Genomic DNA, 18,424 nt, shown 5'->3' on the forward strand with positions numbered 1-18,424 from the left:
AGGTAAGTATGTGTGTGTCGACGTAAGAAATAAAGTTTTACTTTCACGGTGTGTGTGTCCTGTTTTTATTTGGGTATTTTTTTTCCAGTAGTACTACAGGTACCAGCGGGCCCGTTTTTCTCCCGCATGCTGGTACTTGTGGTTCTCCAAGTACCAGCTTGCGGGGGAGGCTTGCTGGGACTTGTAGTACTGCTGGAAAAAACAATATTATTTTCATGATCCCAAAAGGCTATCAGCCCCCCCATCCGCAGCCCATTGGATGGGGGGGGACAGCCTCGGGCTTCACCCCTGGCCCTTGGGTGGCTGGGGGGGGGGGGGAACCCCTTGATTGAAGGGGTCCCCACTCCCCCAGGGTACCCCGGCCAGGGGTGACTAGTTGGATATTTAATGCCACGGCCGCAGGGCACGGCATAAAAGTGACCCCCGGCTGTGGCATTATCTGTCCAGCTAGTGGAGCCCGATGCTGGTGTTAAAAATACGGGGGACCCCTACGCTTTTTGTCCCCCGTATTTTTGGCACCAGGCGCAGAGCCCGGTGCTGGTTTTAAAAATACGGGGGATCCCCTGTCAATTTTTCCCCCGCATTTTTAGAACCAGGACCAGCTCGAAGAGCCCGAGGCTGGTTATGCTTTGGAGGGGGGACCCCACGCCATTTTTTTTTAGGATTTTACCGTTCCAGCAATAAAAAATAAAAGTAAAAAAAATAATATTTTAAAAAATATATAAATAATATTTGTGCCTCCAAAAAAAAAAAAAAAAAGTACCTAATCCCTTCTAATATAAATAGATCTGCTATTCCCAAAAAAAAAACCACAAAAAAAAAACATGTTTAAAATTTTTTTATTTGTTTTCACCCTCCAAAGTGTGGCGGATTGAAAATGACGAATTTGCTGTCTAAAAGCACTGCTGTCGAATTTCCAAACTTGAATTGAATATGCTTTGGTCGAATTGCAGCACTTATATCATTGCAGAAAAGTCGAATTTGCAAAAATTCGAATTTCAAAAAGTCGAATTTTGAAAGTCCGTTTTTTGGTCGGAAAGCACTGAATTGCATAGGCGAATTTTTTTTTTGGTCGAAAATGACCCGAAATTCGACAATTTCGGGAATTCGACCGCAATTGCATATACCCCAATGTGTGCTATTAATGTCATGTATAGGAACTTTCAGAAATGCCATTGGTAATAACTAGCAGATCCTTCTGTAGTTAATGTAATCCAGAACCAATCATAGTGTTGGAAACAGAGCTCCTGCATTTGGTGGCACCCAGGCCAGGAAGGGCAGAGAGTATGTACTAGAGTCTGCGGTTCATACTAGCTATTAAGATTGGCAGTCTGCTTTCTACACTAATGAAAGAACTGGGGTTAATATTTTACACTAGCCAGAAGTTTGGGTCACTACCCATGACGATGTACATTGGCCATGAGAGGTAACTGGGAATGAAGCACCAGCAGAGAGCTGGGGAGAGGATAAAAAGGAATTACTCACAGTCCCTTTCAGTCCATCAACCTCACAGGTCAAGCTCTGGATCTGTCGCCGTGATTCATTCATGTCCTGCTTGGCTTGACGCAGTGCCTCATTATTACGGTTTGCAGCATCGGACAGGTCGGCAAACTTTTCCAGACAAAATAGAGAAAATGTAAACTTAATATGAAATTGTGTATTGTCATTTCATAACACTAGTAGTGTCAGTTATCTGTGCAATAGTAGTATTTTTGGTGTACTGTCACTACAAGTGCATAGTTACTATTTCTATCTATGTAGAACCTTTAGTCATAGTGAGGACTAAATGACTTAGTCATGATGACCATAAAGAAGCAAATAATATAAGAAGATTCATTCCATTATACTGTAGTTGGGGTGCAACATAAATAATACAAATACAAGTAATAACAATGTTATTCTTCAGTCCATGTCCCATTAGAGCTTACAGTCTTAAGTCCCTGCCACACAAACGCACTAGGGTCTATGTTCATCAGAAGCTGCACATACATACGTTAGTACATGCAAACTCTACACAGAAAGGGCCCCAGTTGGGTTCTAACATATGACATCAGTGCCCTGAGGAAGCACTCACACCCACTGTGCCCTGAGGAAGCACTCACACCCACTGTGCCCTGAGGAAGCACTCACACCCACTGTGCCACTTTTAAATTATATACATTTTTATAACAATATAAAATGTATATTTTGCTGTACTTTAATAAGGAGCAATTCAGAACAACAGTGTTGTACTGTATGGTGTGCAAATAAACTACTATTTTGACAATATTTATGCCATTTTAAGTTACTTATATTTGTGAATAGTTAAACATAATGAAATTAGGAAAGTCATTTTTCCATCCTTTCTAGTCATTACATCTTTCATGTTGTCTCAGTGACCTCAAATACATCCACTATAACTCCTAAAGCTACAGGTCATATTTATAACCTATGTATCAGATTTATAAATGATAGAGGTAATTATGATCTATGATTACCTTCACTATTACACAGTTGCCAACTTGCCTTAGTCGCCCATTGTAATGCCTGGGTTGAGCTACAGTATGTACCTTGGATTTGTACCACTCCTCAGACTCTTGCAGATTCTTGGCAGCAATGTTTTCATACTGGCTGCGGATGTCTCGCAGTGCAGACGTCAGATCAGGCTGCTTTGTTGCCTCAATTTCCAGATGAACTGATTGTGTCTGTACTGACACCTGCACATCTTGCAGTTCCTATATGAAAGTATTCACAGCATGAGTTAAAAAAAGGATATACCTTCATTATAATCATGTAGTAACCTGATAAAATAAAAAGGCTGTACACACCCCTTATGGCAAAAGCCGGTTATGAATTTAATAATGACACTCCCTAAATCTTTCATTGCTGATTGCTGCCAAAAACAAAAAAGACATTTACACTAATGGATACATGAAGACTAGACACTAGAATTTTTAATGAAACTGGTCCATGAGTATCTGCCTTATTCCACATTTGGTCACGAAATGGTCTTAAGTGTTCTCAATCCTACCCCAACCCAGGGCTGTTGAAAGCAGTGACGGGCGCCCATGTACTGTGGGGGGTACCTGACAAAATAGAGCAGATGATGCCACACACCCTCCCCCATTTTAAAAAAAATGTACAGTGTGTGGATTTGCCCCCTTGCAGGGACAGAGATGAGACTGCTGCAGCTCAGCGACAGCAGCCTCCCTGGACACTCTGCAGCACAGCACGCAGCAGCGTGTGCTGGCCTGGGTAAGAGAGGCAACAGAGGTCTCCGCTGAGCAACAAACCCTCCAGCCGGCCGCCCTGACCACACTACAGAGCAAACAAACTAACTGTTATTGTCGCAGCACTATCCATAGAGAATAAATTCCACCAAATACAGTATTGGAATTACACTGATTGATTACCAGTTATTTATATAACACACACATATTCCACAGCACTTTACAGAGACTATTTGACCATTCACATCAGTCCCTGCCCCAGTGGAGCTTACAATCTATATTCCCTACCATTTGTACACATTCATGCTAGAATTAATTTTGTTGGGAGCCAATTAACCTACCAGTATAATTTTGGACTGTGGGAGGAACCGGAGTAAACCCACGTGAGCACGGGGGGATATATACAAACTCCACACAGGTAGGGGGCCATGGTGGGACTCAAACCCACGACCTCAGTGTTGTGAGCAGGGGCGTTTTAAGAGAGGAGAGGACCCGCGTGCAGCGTCCGTCGCGGGCCCCCTCCTCTCCGGCAGCAGTAGACTCTGGCATAATACTAGAGTCTACTGCGCATGCGCAGATCTTCGGGAACATGGCGCCCGCGCCTTGTTCCCAGGGACACCTCCAGTGTGTATACGCAAATCACTCGGAAATGGCAGCGGCGGCCATTTTCCGAGTGATCTGTGCCCGCACAGCAGGGCCTTCGTCACGGGACTCCAGAGGGATAAGTATATTCTATGGGTGCAGTGTGTGCGGTGTGGGCCCCCCTGGACCCAGGGGCCATGTACCGCACACACTGCACCCATTATAGAAAAGCATATGGCTGTGAGGCAGGAAAGCTAACCATTTCACCATCCGTACTACCCAACTTCTGCTTGGCATTGTGGAATGAATGATGTAATCGGAAATGTTCTCTCATTACACTCCATCAACCTTACAGTTGTTTCTTCCATCTCTAGCACAAACCTATTACAGTCTACTTATGGCTGGTACATGGTTTAATATAATATCACACACCATTTAATAATGATTAAAAGGTATAATGGTGTAGTATGCTATTCCTTATTGAGTGTATTGAGAAAGAGCACTATAAGACTTAATATAATTGAATTGAACTGATATAAGAGTTTTAAAGTGATGCTGGCTATTACAAAATAACATTGCACAAAATAGAATAGTCAGTGAGGGTTCCACTAATATGTTTAATAACAGTGGGGGAGATGTATTAATCGTCAGTATGGGGGAGAAGTGGTATCAGCGCATGTTATGTGCACTGATACCACTTCTCCCCCATGTATGAATGTACCGGTGTGTGGAACATGACAAGGGCGCAGCTATCTACAAGATAGCACGCCAATATGCGGGCCAATGTATGAATGGCTGCCAGCTCTGGGCCGCACAGGAGATCTCACGCATGCTCAGAGGAGGGGAAGAGACACAGCACATCAGTACTAGGCTGATGCGTTTTGGGCTCTGGCAGGGATTGCCAGAGGGGGGAGTTTTCACTCCCCTCCTTAAGCAGACAAGATGTTAATACATCTTGTTGGTGTAGCTTCCTGCTTCACCTCGGTAACGAAACAAAGCAGGAAGTACTACAGGGGCACGATCTGTGCCGCTATAATACATCTCCCCCCTTATTAAATAATACTCAGTAGCTATAAATAAACAATTAAAAATAGAGCAGTCCCTCCATTTCCAGCTGCAAATGCAGCCCCCTATAAGGGTTGGTATGCATTCGGATTTACCAAGCTCTAGAATGCGAAGCACTATGAATCTTGGCCCAGATAGCTAACGTAATCTGCAGATGAAGAATGAGCCCTCTCTGTAGGCCCCCAGTGACGCATGCGCCGAAAGATGGCTGTGTATGCCCATAAACTATCACCCAGCTTCCAGGTCTTCTCTAGGACGGGCTCTTATTGGAGCTCCGGGCAAAAGCAGAATGGTAAATTTGTGTGAAAATTATTATTTTCATGTTGTGAATTTACTCGAAATATCACATCTGCATAAAAAATGTGGATTGTGATAAATATGCCCCATAATGGTTGTGGTACACGGGAAAATGATGCTGCAGGAATGTGTAATCCTACAATATTACTGTATATTAATAGCTTGATATACTATATATAGCAGTAAAATAAGTGGCACATATTTACCTCCTCATGAAGTTTCTTCAGGAATTCTATTTCATCCATTAGAGACTCGATCTTTCTTTCCAGCTCCAGGCGAGACAGGGTGGCATCATCTACATCCTACCAGGTAAGGAAAAGGAAAATAAGTGCTCTAGATTTGTATAGTCTACGAATATGTATATAATAATGCTATATTGTGTAGAACAGTGCAGTCCAGGTTACATACAAAGAAGCTGCACTTAGTTACCAGTATGTGCTTGCTGGCTAAATACCATTAAACACAAATGTAAATGGCTGTGGAAACTGTTAGGGATGGCGGGATGCACATAACTGATGTAAGGGGAAACTCTCCCACTCACTGCTACAGGTTATAGGTACCACAGGCCAGACACCTGTTGTATGTACACAGATAGCAGGATGACAGATCACAGCACTAATTGTGAACAGTGTGATGTCCGCTTCTGTGTTTCAGTCCACTTCCCAACTCATAGTTTGTTTTGCGGTGTGTATGTGGGCAAATGCTGCCTAATGGCCATTTATTCACATACTTAGCTATGGATTATTATGCTCAGTGCAAATTCATTTTTTCATCCTTGTGTCTGTTTTTCCAAGTATATACAGGGCTTAGCGTATGAACATGCCTACCATGGAATGATCATTGCAGCAGATGGATCCGTGCACACCTAACATGCTAGGCCTAAAAACAAGGGTAATTTTAGCCCCACAAACAGATTGTTATCACGTTCTCTTGGGGCGTGATGTTTGGGCATTAGGAGACACCATGGGACAGTGATGATTCTGCATCTCCCTTGCATGTGCAGCCTGCAACAAAAACTTAGAATGAGGGTGAGTTTTTGGCAATTCATAAATGACTGTTTCTAACTTCCAAAATACTTATAATTAAGTGTAGGTTTATTTAAAACCTGCACCCCTGCTACTATGGTAGTTAAGATATCTGCACCCCGTGCTACTATGGTAATTAAGATATCTGCACCCCGTGCTACTATGGTAGTTAAGACATCTGCACCCTGCTACTATGGTAGTTAAAACATCGGCACCCCTTGCTACTATGGTAATTAAGATATCTGCACCCCTGCTACTATGGTAGTTAAGACATCTGCACCTCTTCTACTATATTAGTTAATACAGCTGCACCCCTGCTACTATGGTAGTTAATACATCTACACCCCTGCTACTATGGTAGTTAATACATCTACACCCCAGCTACTATGGACATCTGAGAACAAACTGGATTCAGAAGACTGCCTCCTTACTTATACAGGGATTGTTTTTAGCATGAACTTGTTCTGTTTATTGGACTAATCTGTATGTATTAAATACATCTATACATTTCTATTTAACCAATTCCATTTAAGGACCTGCAAAGTACATAATCAAAACAAAAATATAGTTGTTTTTAAACTGAATGTATGTTTCTAACCCGTACTGCTCACAAGATGCGATATGCTATTATAACGAGACATTAGCACTAGTTTTTTTTAGTCGAGTATTTCTCAGTTTACTGGCCCTCATTCCGAGTTGTTCGCTCGGTATTTTTCATCGCATCGCAGTGAAAATCCGCTTAGTACGCATGCGCAATGTTCGCACTGCGACTGCGCCAAGTAACTTTACTATGAAGATAGTATTTTTACTCACGGCTTTTTCTTCGCTCCGGCGATCGTAATGTGATTGACAGGAAATGGGTGTTACTGGGCGGAAACACGGCGTTTCAGGGGCGTGTGGCTGAAAACGCTACCGTTTCCGGAAAAAACGCAGGAGTGGCCGGGGAAACGGTGGGAGTGCCTGGGCGAACGCTGGGTGTGTTTGTGACGTCAACCAGGAACGACAAGCACTGAAATGATCGCACAGGCAGAGTAAGTCTGGAGCTACTCTGAAACTGCTAAGTAGTTAGTAATCGCAATATTGCGAATACATCGGTCGCAATTTTAAGAAGCTAAGATTCACTCCCAGTAGGCGGCGGCTTAGCGTGTGTAACTCTGCTAAATTCGCCTTGCGACCGATCAACTCGGAATGAGGGCCACTATGACAAACAGCAACACACAGCAAATCGCTATAACAGAGGGAGCTGTTAGCCTATTCTAAGAACTGTACAAGGAAAGAAGGTTAGAGCAAAGCTCAGCATGCTAATCTAGGTAATCAGTCACAATGACTAAAAAGCTTTGTTTTCGTATAATGTTTATTTCCTGTCCCCTGCTCTGCAGCCACTGAGAATAAATTATACGGCTGGTTAATCTAATGAACAGCATAAGAAATGTATATAGAAGAAAAAAATGGGAAAAAACCCAAACTTAGTCATTTTAATGCCAGCAACAAACACTTTTTAATTAAATTATTAGCTGAGTTTGGGACCAGAAAAGGGTTGAGTTCCCTACCGAATTTGTATTAGGCCATATCCCTAACCTCTGTATAGAGTGTAGCTTATTTCTCCCATATTCTATTATTTTCTTATCCTCTTATGTGTAAGTGAGCTACATTGTCTGTACATTCACATATACCCTCTTGAATTGTATGTATATATTTGAAAATTAAATGAGTAGGTTTAGAAGAATTAATGAAATTGGATTATGGTATTGATGCAAATTACTCCAGCCGTGAGCATCAGATTTAATTTACCTTCATAATAAAAAATAAAATGGATGAGTAGCAAACAGGAAAGTGCAATCATTTCATTAATCACATCACAGAAAACTATGAAGGTCAGTTACCGAGCAGCAATCGTGTGTGCAATACATTAGGTGAGTATTTCACATGCACATATAACTGCAGACCTACTTGTGAAGTAAAAAGGGGCATGGTGTATGGAACTTTATGCTATGGCAAAGATAGATTGATAAATGAACGACAGAATATAAGGAATGGAGATCTGTTTCTATATGAAGGTTAGCTTACTGTCCCTAAAACACTGGAATCCAGAAGGCTAGCTCTGTACTATGTGGCCTAGTCCTCCGCCATTTATAGCAGTGAACTACTGGCTCTACAAGTATTGAAAAGCCAAGAATACTAGAGATGAGCGGGTTCGGTTTTACTCGGATTTCCCCGGGTATTTCGGGTTTTGCTAATTGGCTAACCAAAACGTGTGACATCCGTGATCCAATAAAAATAAGAATTTACTTACCGATAATTCTATTTCTCGTAGTCCGTAGTGGATGCTGGGGACTCCGTCAGGACCATGGGGTTTAGCGGCTCCGCAGGAGACAGGGCACAATAATAAAAGCTTTAGGATCAGGTGGTGTGCACTGGCTCCTCCCCCCATGACCCTCCTCCAAGCCTCAGTTAGGATACTGTGCCCGGACGAGCGTGCATAATAAGGAAGGATATTGAATCCCGGGTAAGACTCATACCAGCCACACCAATCACACCGTACAACCTGTGATCTGAACCCAGTTAACAGTATGATAACAACGAAGGAGCCTCTGAAAAGATGGCTCACAACAAGAATAACCCGATTTTTGTAACAATAACTATGTACAAGTATTGCAGACAATCCGCACTTGGGATGGGCGCCCAGCATCCACTACGGACTACGAGAAATAGAATTATCGGTAAGTAAATTCTTATTTTCTCTAACGTCCTAAGTGGATGCTGGGGACTCCGTCAGGACCATGGGGATTATACCAAAGCTCCCAAACGGGCGGGAGAGTGCGGATGACTCTGCAGCACCGAATGAGAGAACTCCAGGTCCTCCTCAGTCAGGGTGTGCCCCTGACCAAGTAGCAGCTCGGCAAAGTTGTAAAGCCGAGACCCCTCGGGCAGCCGCCCAAGATGAGCCCACTTCCTTGTGGAATGGGCTTTTACTGATTTTGGCTGTGGCAAGCCTGCCACAGAATGTGCAAGCTGAATTGTACTACAAATCCAGCGAGCAATCGTCTGCTTAGAAGCAGGAACACCCATCTTGTTGGGTGCATACAGGCTAAACAGCGAGTCAGATTTTCTGACTCCAGTCGTCCTGGAAACATATATTTTCAGGGCCCTGACAACGTCAAGTAACTTGGAGTCCTCCAAGTCCCTAGTAGCCGCAGGTACCACAATAGGTTGGTTCATGTGAAAAACAGAAAACACCTTAAGGAGAAATTGAGGACGAGTTCTCAATTCTGCCCTGTCAGAATGAAAAATTAAGTAAGGGCTTTTATATGATAAAGCCGCCCATTCTGACACACGCCTGGCTGAAGCCAGGGCTAATAGAATCTTCACCTTCCATGTGAAATATTTTAATTCCACAGTGGTGAGTGGATCAAACCAATGTGACTTTAGGAAACTCAAAACAACATTGAGATCCCAAGGTGCCACTGGGGGCACAAAAGGAGGCTGTATATGCAGTACCCCTTTTACAAACGTCTGAACTTCAGGCACTGAAGCCAGTTCTTTTTGGAAGAAATTCGACAGGGTCGAAATTTGAACCTTAATGGACCCTAATTTTAGGCCCATAGACAGTCCTGTTTTCAGGAAATGTAAGAACGACCCAGTTGGAATTCCTCTGTAGGGACCTTCTTGGCCTCACACCACGCAACATATTTTCGCCAAATGCGGTGAAAATGTTTTGCGGTTACATCCTTCCTGGCTTCGACCAGGGTAGGGATGACTTCATCTGGAATGCCCTTTCAGGATCCGGCGTTCAACTGCCATGCCGTCAAACGCAGCCGCGGTAAGTCTTGGAACAGACAAGGCCCCTGCTGGAGCAGGTCCTTTCTTAAAGGTAGAGGCCACGGTTCTTCCGTGAGCATCTCTTGAAGTTCCGGGTACCAAGTCCTTCTTGACCCATCCGGAACCACGAGTATCGTTCTTACTCATCTCCTTCTTATGATTCTCAGTACTTTTGGTATGAGATGCATAGGAGGGAACACATACCCTGACTGGTACACCCACAGTGTTACCAGAGCGTCCACCGCTATTGCCTGAGGGTCCCTTGACCTGGCGCAATATTTGTCTAGTTTGTTCAGGCGGGACGCCATCATGTCCACCTTTGATTTTTTCCAACGGTTTACAATCATGTGGAAGACTTCCCGCTGAAGTCCCCACTCTCCCGGGTGGAGGTTATGCCTGCTGAGGAAGTCTGCTTCCCAGTTTTCCACTCCCGGAATTAACACTGCTGAGAGTGTTATCACATGATTTTTCGCCCAGCGAAGAATCCTTGCAGTTTCTGCCATTTCCCTCCTGCTTCATGTGCCGCCCTGTCTGTTTAGGTGGGCGACTGCCGTGATGTTGTCTCACTGGATCAATACCGGCTGACCTTGAAGCAGAGGTCTTGCTAAGCTTAGAGCCTTGTAAATTGCCCTTAGCTCCAGTATATTTATGTGGAGAGAAGTCTCCAGACTTGATCACACTCCCTGGAAATTTTTTCCTTGTGTGACTGCTCCCCAGCCACTCAGGCTGGCATCCGTGGTCACCAGGACCCAGTCCTGAATGTCGAATCTGCGGCCCTTTCATAGATGAGCACTCTGCAGCCACCGCAGAAGAAAACACCCTTGTCCTTGGAGACAGGGTTATCCGCTGATGCATCTGAAGATGCGATCCGGACCATTTTCCCAGCAGATTCCACTGAAAGGTTCTTGCGTGAAATCTACCGAATGGGATCGCTTTGTAAGAAACCACCATTTTTCACAGGACCCTTGTGCAATGATGCACTGATACTTTTCCTGGTTTTAGGAGGTTCCTGACTAGCTCGGATAACTCCCTGGCTTTCTTCTCCGGGAGAAACACCTTTTTCTGGACTGTGTCCAGAATCATTCCTAGGAACATTAGACGTGTCGTCGGAAAAAGCTGCGATTTTGGAATATTTAGAATCCACTCGTGCTGTCGTAGAACTACTTGAGATAGTGCTACTCCGACCGCCAACTGTTCTCTGGACCTTGCCCTTATCAGGAAAGCGTCCATATTTCTTTTAGGAAGAATCATCATTTCGGCCATTACCATGGTAAAGACCCGGGGTGCCGTGGACAATCCAAACGGCAGGGTCTGAACTGATAGTGACAGTTCTGTACCACGAACCTGAGATACCCTTGGTGAGAAGGGCAAAATTTGGACATGTAGGTAAGCGTCCCTGATATCCAGTGACACCATATCGTCCTGGTTCGCTATCACTGCTCTGAGTGACTCCATCTTGATTTGAACCCTTGTATGTAATTGTTCAAATCTTTTAGATCTCACCGAGCCGTTTGGCTTCAGTACCACAATATAGTGTGGAATAATACCCCTTCCCTTGTTGTAGGAGGGGTACTTTGATTATCACCTGCTGGGAATACAGCCTGTGAATTTTTTCCCAATACTGCCTCCCTGTCGGAGGGAGACGTTGGTAAAGCAGACTTTAGGAACTTGTGAGGGGAAGACGTCTCGAATTTCCAATGTACACCTGGGATACTACGTGTAGGATCCAGGAGTCCACTTGCGAGTGAGCCCACTGCGTGCTGAAACTCTTGAGATGACCCCCCACCGCACCTGAGTCCGCTTGTATGGCCCCAGCGTCATGCTGCGGACTTGGCAGAAGCTGTGGAGGACTTCTGTTCCTGGGAATGGGCTGCCTGCTGCAGTCTTCTTCCCTTTCCTCTAACCCTGGGCAGATATGACTGGCCTTTTGCCCGCCTGCCTTTATGGGTACGAAAAGGACTGAGACTGAAAAGACTGTGTCCTTTTCTGCTGAGATGTGACTTGGGGTAACAAAAGTGGATTTTCCAGCTGTTGCCATGGCCACCAGGTCCGATGGACCGCCCCTTTATACGGCAATACTTCCATGTGCCGTCTGGAATCTGCATCACCTGACCACTGTCATGTCTATAAACATCGTCTGGCAGATATGGACATCACATCTACTCTTGATGCCAGAATGCAAATATCCCTCTGCGCATCTCGCATATATAGAAATGCATCCTTAAAATGCTCTATAGTCAATAAAATATTGTTCCTGTCAAGGGTATCAATATTTTCAGTCAGGAAATCCGACCAAGCCCCCCCAGCGCTGCACATCCAGGCTGAGGCGATTGCTGGTCGTAGTATAACACCAGTATGTGTGTATATACTTTTTATGATATTTTCCAGCCTCCTGTCAGCTGGCTCCTTGAGGACGGCCCTATCTATAGACGGTACCGCCACTTGTTTTGATAAGCGTGTGAGCGCCTTATCCACCCTAAGGTGTGTTTCCCAACTCGCCCTCACTTCTGGCGGGAAAGGGTATACCTCCAATAATTTTCTATCGGAGGAAACCCACGTATCATCACACACTTTAATTTATCTGATTCAGGAAAAACTACAAGTAGATTATTCCCACCCTACATAATACCCTTATTTGTGGTACTTGTAGTATCAGAAATATGTAACACCTCCTTCATTGCCCTTAACATGTAACGTGTGGCCCTAAAGGAAAATACGTTTGTTTCTTCACCGTCGACACTGAAGTCAGTGTCCGTGTCTGTGTCGACCAACTGAGGTAAATGGGCGTTTTTACAAGCCCCTGACGGTGTCTGAGACGCCTGGACAGGTACTAATTTGTTTGCCGGCCGTCTCATGTCGTCAACCGACCTTGCAGCGTGTTGACATTATCACGTAATTCCTAAATAAGCCATCCATTCCGGTGTCGACTCCCTAGAGAGTGACATCACCAATACAGGCAATTTGCTCCGCCTCCTCACCAACATCGTCCTCCTACATGTCGACACACACGTACCGACACACAGCACACACACAGGGAATGCTCTGATAGAGGACAGGACCCCACTAGCCCTTTGGGGAGACAGAGGGAGAGTTTGCCAGCACACACCAAAAACGCTATAATTATACAGGGACAACCCCTTATACAAGTGTTTTCCCTTATAGCATTTTCACATATGTAATCATATCGCCAAATAAGTGCCCCCCCTCTCTGTTTTAACCCTGTTTCTGTAGTGCAGTGCAGGGGAGAGCCTGGGAGCCTTCCTCACAGCAGAGCTGAGCAGGAAAATGGCGCCGTGTGCTGAGGAGAATAGGCCCCGCCCCCTAAAACGGCGGGCTCTTCTCCCGGAGTTTGTGAGATCTGGCAGGGGTTAAATACATCCATATAGCCTCAAGGGCTATATGTGATGTATTTTAGCCATAAAAAAGGTATAATACATTGCTGCCCAGGGCGCCCCCCCCAGCGCCCTGCACCCTCAGTGACCGCTGGTATGAAGTGTGCTGACAACAATGGCGCACAGCTGCAGTGCTGTGCGCTACCTTATGAAGACTGAAAGTCTTCTGCCGCCTGTTTCCGGACCTCTGGACCTCTTCAACTTCGGCATCTGCAAGGGGGGTCGGCGGCACGGCTCCGGGACGAACCCCAGGGTGAGACCTGTGTTCCGACTCCCTCTGGAGCTAATGGTGTCCAGTAGCCTAAGAAGCAAATCCATCCTGCACGCAGGTGAGTTTACTTCTCTCCCCTAAGTCCCTCGTAGCAGTGAGCCTGTTGCCAGCAGGACTCACTGAAAATAAAAAACCTAACTTAAACTTTTATTCTAAGCAGCTCAGGAGAGCCACCTAGATTGCACCCTTCTCGGCCGGGCACAAAAATCTAACTGAGGCTTGGAGGAGGGTCATGGGGGGAGGATCCAGTGCACACCACCTGATCCTAAAGCTTTTATTATTGTGCCCTGTCTCCTGCGGAGCCGCTAAACCCCATGGTCCTGACGGAGTCCCCAGCATCCACTTAGGACGTTAGAGAAATGCAGTTTCGAGCCCCGAGTAAATCCGAGTAAAACCGAACCCGCACATCTCTAAAGAATACTAAAGAGTAAGCCATGACAGCGCACGATGGCAATAGCTGTGGGGGCCAGTCTCCGAAATCCGAATATGGCATCATTACATCCCCCATACAAACCTATAAGGGCTGCGGCTGATGGTGGGAATGAAGAGATCACGGCAGATATCGGAGATCTGCTGTGGTCCCTCTGTGATACATCCAGGGGAAGCAAAATATTCGGGGTTAACCCCCGAAAACGGGTGTTTTGGGGGATTAAGACACAAATATTCAATGATAAAAGGACCCCTAAAGGCACAGGAGGAAGTGGAACGAGAGAGAGCCTGCTAGTGCAATCTGAAGATGCTAAATGCAATGGAGGGGTTTGGGACAAAATGTTGACATTCAGTATGTTGACATGGTGATAATGTCAACATTGTGTATGTTAGCATGTCATCATGTTTTCCTACTGTTAGAGCCTGAACCTAACCCTAAACCTATAATGTAGACATAATGTCCATGTGGATAATTCTGACATGACATTTAGACCATGTCGACATTGTGGTACAATAACGACATAGGGCAATAATGACTATTTGCCCTATTGGAGACATGCTATGAAAAAGATTGGATTTTGGAGCGTGAATAATTGCACAATTGCAACATCAGCATACATTGTGTGTGGACGGTGGTATACAACGATTTTGACATAACACATATGATAACTGGGAAGAAAACATTAAAAAAAAACTGCGAGCTAAAAAGATTGATACATATAGTAGGTATATAATATATATTAAAATGGAAAGAACCGGAATAATGTGAAACTGGGAATATTAATATTAAAGTAGTATTTTAGCACAGTCACATTGTTGACATTTTCAGAAATGCCAACATTAGGTATTACATTAGGGTTAGGCATAGTTACCACAGGAACCACCGTTTTGTAACAGTAGCTGCAATCTGCGACTAAAGCCACAAATGGCAGAACATTAGCTGCAGCCTCTGGGTTAGGTTAAGGTAAGTATAGAGTTAGAGTACGTACCGCTGAAACCGCCGGATGGACACACTGCCAATTGCTGACATTGTTAGCATGGCTGGTGCTAGAGCGTTCCGATAAATTTGTGCCCTCCTACAAATATGTCCTGTTAACATGTCTCTTTACAGTGTTTCATATTTACCCGTTATTCATGTTATGCCACACAGTAGTACCCCTTATTAACATTACGCCACACAGTAGAGCCCCTTATACACATTATGTCACACAGTAGAGCCCCTTATGCACTTTATCCCACACAGTACAGCCCCTTATATACATTACGCCCCTTTTTACACATTATGCCACAGTAGAACCCTTTAGTCACCACACAGTATAGCCCCTTATTAACATTATGCCACACAGTAGTACCCCTTATACAAATAATGCCAGACACCTGGTGATCTAGCAAGGAGAAACTGGCAAAGGCTGCACTGGGGAGCTTTATTTAACTCTTTGCTTCCCACCACTTGCAGCACTCTCCAGTCCTCAACTTCCTTCTTCTGCCACTGGCCAGTCCTGGCCAGCAGTTCCGTCTTCTAGCCTCCTCCATGGCTGCCAGAGATCTTTACCCGACATCCTCTTCTATTGACCACTACCACTGCACTAAAGACTGAGCTCAGCTGCATCTTGGCTGCTCCTGATTGGCTGCCGGTCCCTGAGCCGTAATTGGCTCACAACCAATGCAAGTTTAAATAGCCCTTGCTGTCTATTGGCTGCCAGTCCACAGGCCGCAATTGGCTTGCAGTCAGCCTCAAATTTAAACTAGAACCGCACTCGATGCTTACAAAAATAAGAATTTACTCACCGGTAATTCTATTTCTCGTAGTCCGTAGTGGATGCTGGGAACTCCGTAAGGACCATGGGGAATAGACGGGCTCCGCAGGAGACTGGGCACTCTAAAAGAAAGATTAGGTACTATCTGGTGTGCACTGGCTCCTCCCTCTATGCCCCTCCTCCAGACCTCAGTTAAGGAAACTGTGCCCGGAAGAGCTGATACAACAAGGAAAGGATTTGGAATCCAGGGTAAGACTCATACCAGCCACACCAATCACACTGTACAACTTGTGATAACCATACCCAGTTAACAGTATGAACAACAACTGAGCCTCAGTAACAGATGGCTCATAACAATAACCCTTTAGTTAAGCAATAACTATATACATGTATTGCAGAGAGTCCGCACTTGGGACGGGCGCCCAGCATCCACTACGGACTACGAGAAATAGAATTACCGGTGTGTAAATTCTTATTTTCTCTGACGTCCTAGTGGATGCTGGGAACTCCGTAAGGACCATGGGGATTATACCAAAGCTCCCAAACGGGCGGGAGAGTGCGGATGACTCTGCAGCACCGCATGAGCAAACTCAAGGTCCTCCTCAGCCAGGGTATCAAACTTGTAGAACTTAGCAAACTTGTTTGACCCCGACCAAGTAGCAGCTCGGCAAAGCTGTAAAGCCGAGACCTCCCGGGCAGCCGCCCAAGAAGAGCCCACCTTCCTTGTGGAATGGGCTTTCACCATTTTGGATGCGGCAATCCAGCCGCAGAGAGAACCAGCTGAATTGTGCTATAGATCCAGCGAACAATAGTCTGCTTCGAAGCAGGAGCGCCAACCTTGTTGGCTGCATACAGAATAAACAGCGAGTCAGACTTTCTGACTCCCGCCGTTCTGGAAACATACATTTTCAAAGCCCGGACTACGTCCAGCATCTTGGAATCCTCCAAGTCCCTAGTAGCCGCAGGCACCACAATAGGCTGGTTCAAATGAAACGATGATACCACCCTAGGAAGAAATTGGGGACGAGTCCTCAATTCTGCCCTGTCCATATGGAAGATCAGATAAGGGTTTTTACATGACAAAACCGCCAATACTGACACACGCCTAGCCGAAGCTAAGGCCAATAGCATGACCACTTGCCACGTGAGATATTTTAGCTCCATGGTCTTAAGTGGCTCAAACCAGTGGGATCTCAGGAAATCCAACACAACGTTAAGATCCCAAGGTGCCACCGGTGGCACAAAAGGAGGCTGAATATGCAGCACCCCCGGAACAACGTCTGAACTTCAGGCAGTGAAGCCAGTTCATTTTTAGAGAAAATGTATAGGGTTGAAATCTTGACCTTTATGGATCCTAATTTTAGGCCCATAGTCACTCCTGACTGTAGAAAGTGCAGGAATCGACCCCGCTGGAATTCCTATGTAGGGCCTTCCCGGCCTCACACCAAGCAACCTATTTTCGCCATATACAGTGAAAAAGTCTTGCTGTCACGTCTTTCCTAGCCTTTATCAGCGTAGGAATAACTGCATCCGGAATGCCCTTTTCCGCTAGGATCCGGCGTTCAACCTCCATGCCGTCAAATGCAGCCGCGGTAAATTTTGGAACAGACAGGGCCCCTGTTGCAACATGTCCTGTCTGAGAAGCAGAAGCCCTGAGTCCTCTGAGAGCATTTCCTGCAGCTCCGGGTACCGAGTCCTTCTTGGCCAATTCGGAGCAAAGAATATTGTTTTCACTCCTCCTTTTATTACAATTCTCAGCCCTTGGGTATGAGAGGAAGAGGAGGGAATACAGAGACCGACTGGAACACCCACGGTGTTACTAGTGCGACCACAGCTATCACCTGAGGGTCCCTTGACCCGGCGTAAAACCTTTTTTAGCTTTTTATTGAGGTGGGACGCCATCTAGTCCACCTTAGGCAGTTCCCATCAATTTGCAAACTGCGTGAAGACTTCCTGATGAAGTCCCCACTCTCCCGGGTGGAGGTCATGCCTGCTGAGGAAGTCTGCTTCCCAGATGTCCACTCCCGGAACGAACACTGCTGACAGTGCGCTTACTTGATTCTCCGCCCAGCAAAGAATTCTGGTGGCTTCTACCCTCGCCACCCTGCTCCTTGTGCCGCCTTGGCGGTTTACATGAACCCCTGCGGTCTGACTGGATCAGAACCGGTTGGTCGCGAAGCAGGATCTCCGCTTGACTTAGGGCGTTGTATATGGCTCTTAGTTCCAGGATATTGATGTGAAGGCAAGTCAGTTGACTTGACCACAGACAATGGAAATTTCTTCCCTGTGTAACTGCCCCCCACCTTCGGAGGCTTGCATCCGTGGTCACCAGGATCCAGTCCTGAATGCCGAATCTGCGGCCCTCGAGAAGGTGAGCACTCTGCAGCCACCACAGGAGAGACACCCTGGCCCTGGGGGATAGGGTGATTAACCGATGCATCTGAAGAGGTGATCCGGACCACTTGTCCAGTAAGTCCCATTGGAAGGTCCTCGCATGGAACCTGCCTAAGGGGATGGCCTCGTATGATGCCACCATCCTTCCCAGGACTCAAGTGCAGTGATGCACTGACACCTGTTT

The 18,424-nt window shown here is 45.6% G+C and overlaps 1 protein-coding gene across 2 annotated transcripts in view; it reads right to left on the reverse strand.

Annotated features, from left to right (window-relative positions):
* The window catches only part of PRPH (peripherin), an 86,896-nt gene that overhangs the window by 42,426 nt on the left and 26,046 nt on the right, over positions 1-18,424 (reverse strand). For both annotated transcript variants that reach the window (XM_063952685.1, XM_063952684.1), the window contains exons 3-5: positions 5,360-5,455; positions 2,550-2,714; positions 1,486-1,611 (exon numbers count right to left, since the gene is read on the reverse strand). In XM_063952685.1, the coding sequence (XP_063808755.1) occupies positions 1,486-1,611; positions 2,550-2,714; positions 5,360-5,455 (387 nt within the window). The remainder of the gene's footprint in view (positions 1-1,485; positions 1,612-2,549; positions 2,715-5,359; positions 5,456-18,424) is intronic.

The sequence above is a fragment of the Pseudophryne corroboree genome, chromosome 2, assembly GCF_028390025.1.
Source record: "Pseudophryne corroboree isolate aPseCor3 chromosome 2, aPseCor3.hap2, whole genome shotgun sequence".
Lineage (NCBI taxonomy): Eukaryota > Metazoa > Chordata > Amphibia > Anura > Myobatrachidae > Pseudophryne > Pseudophryne corroboree.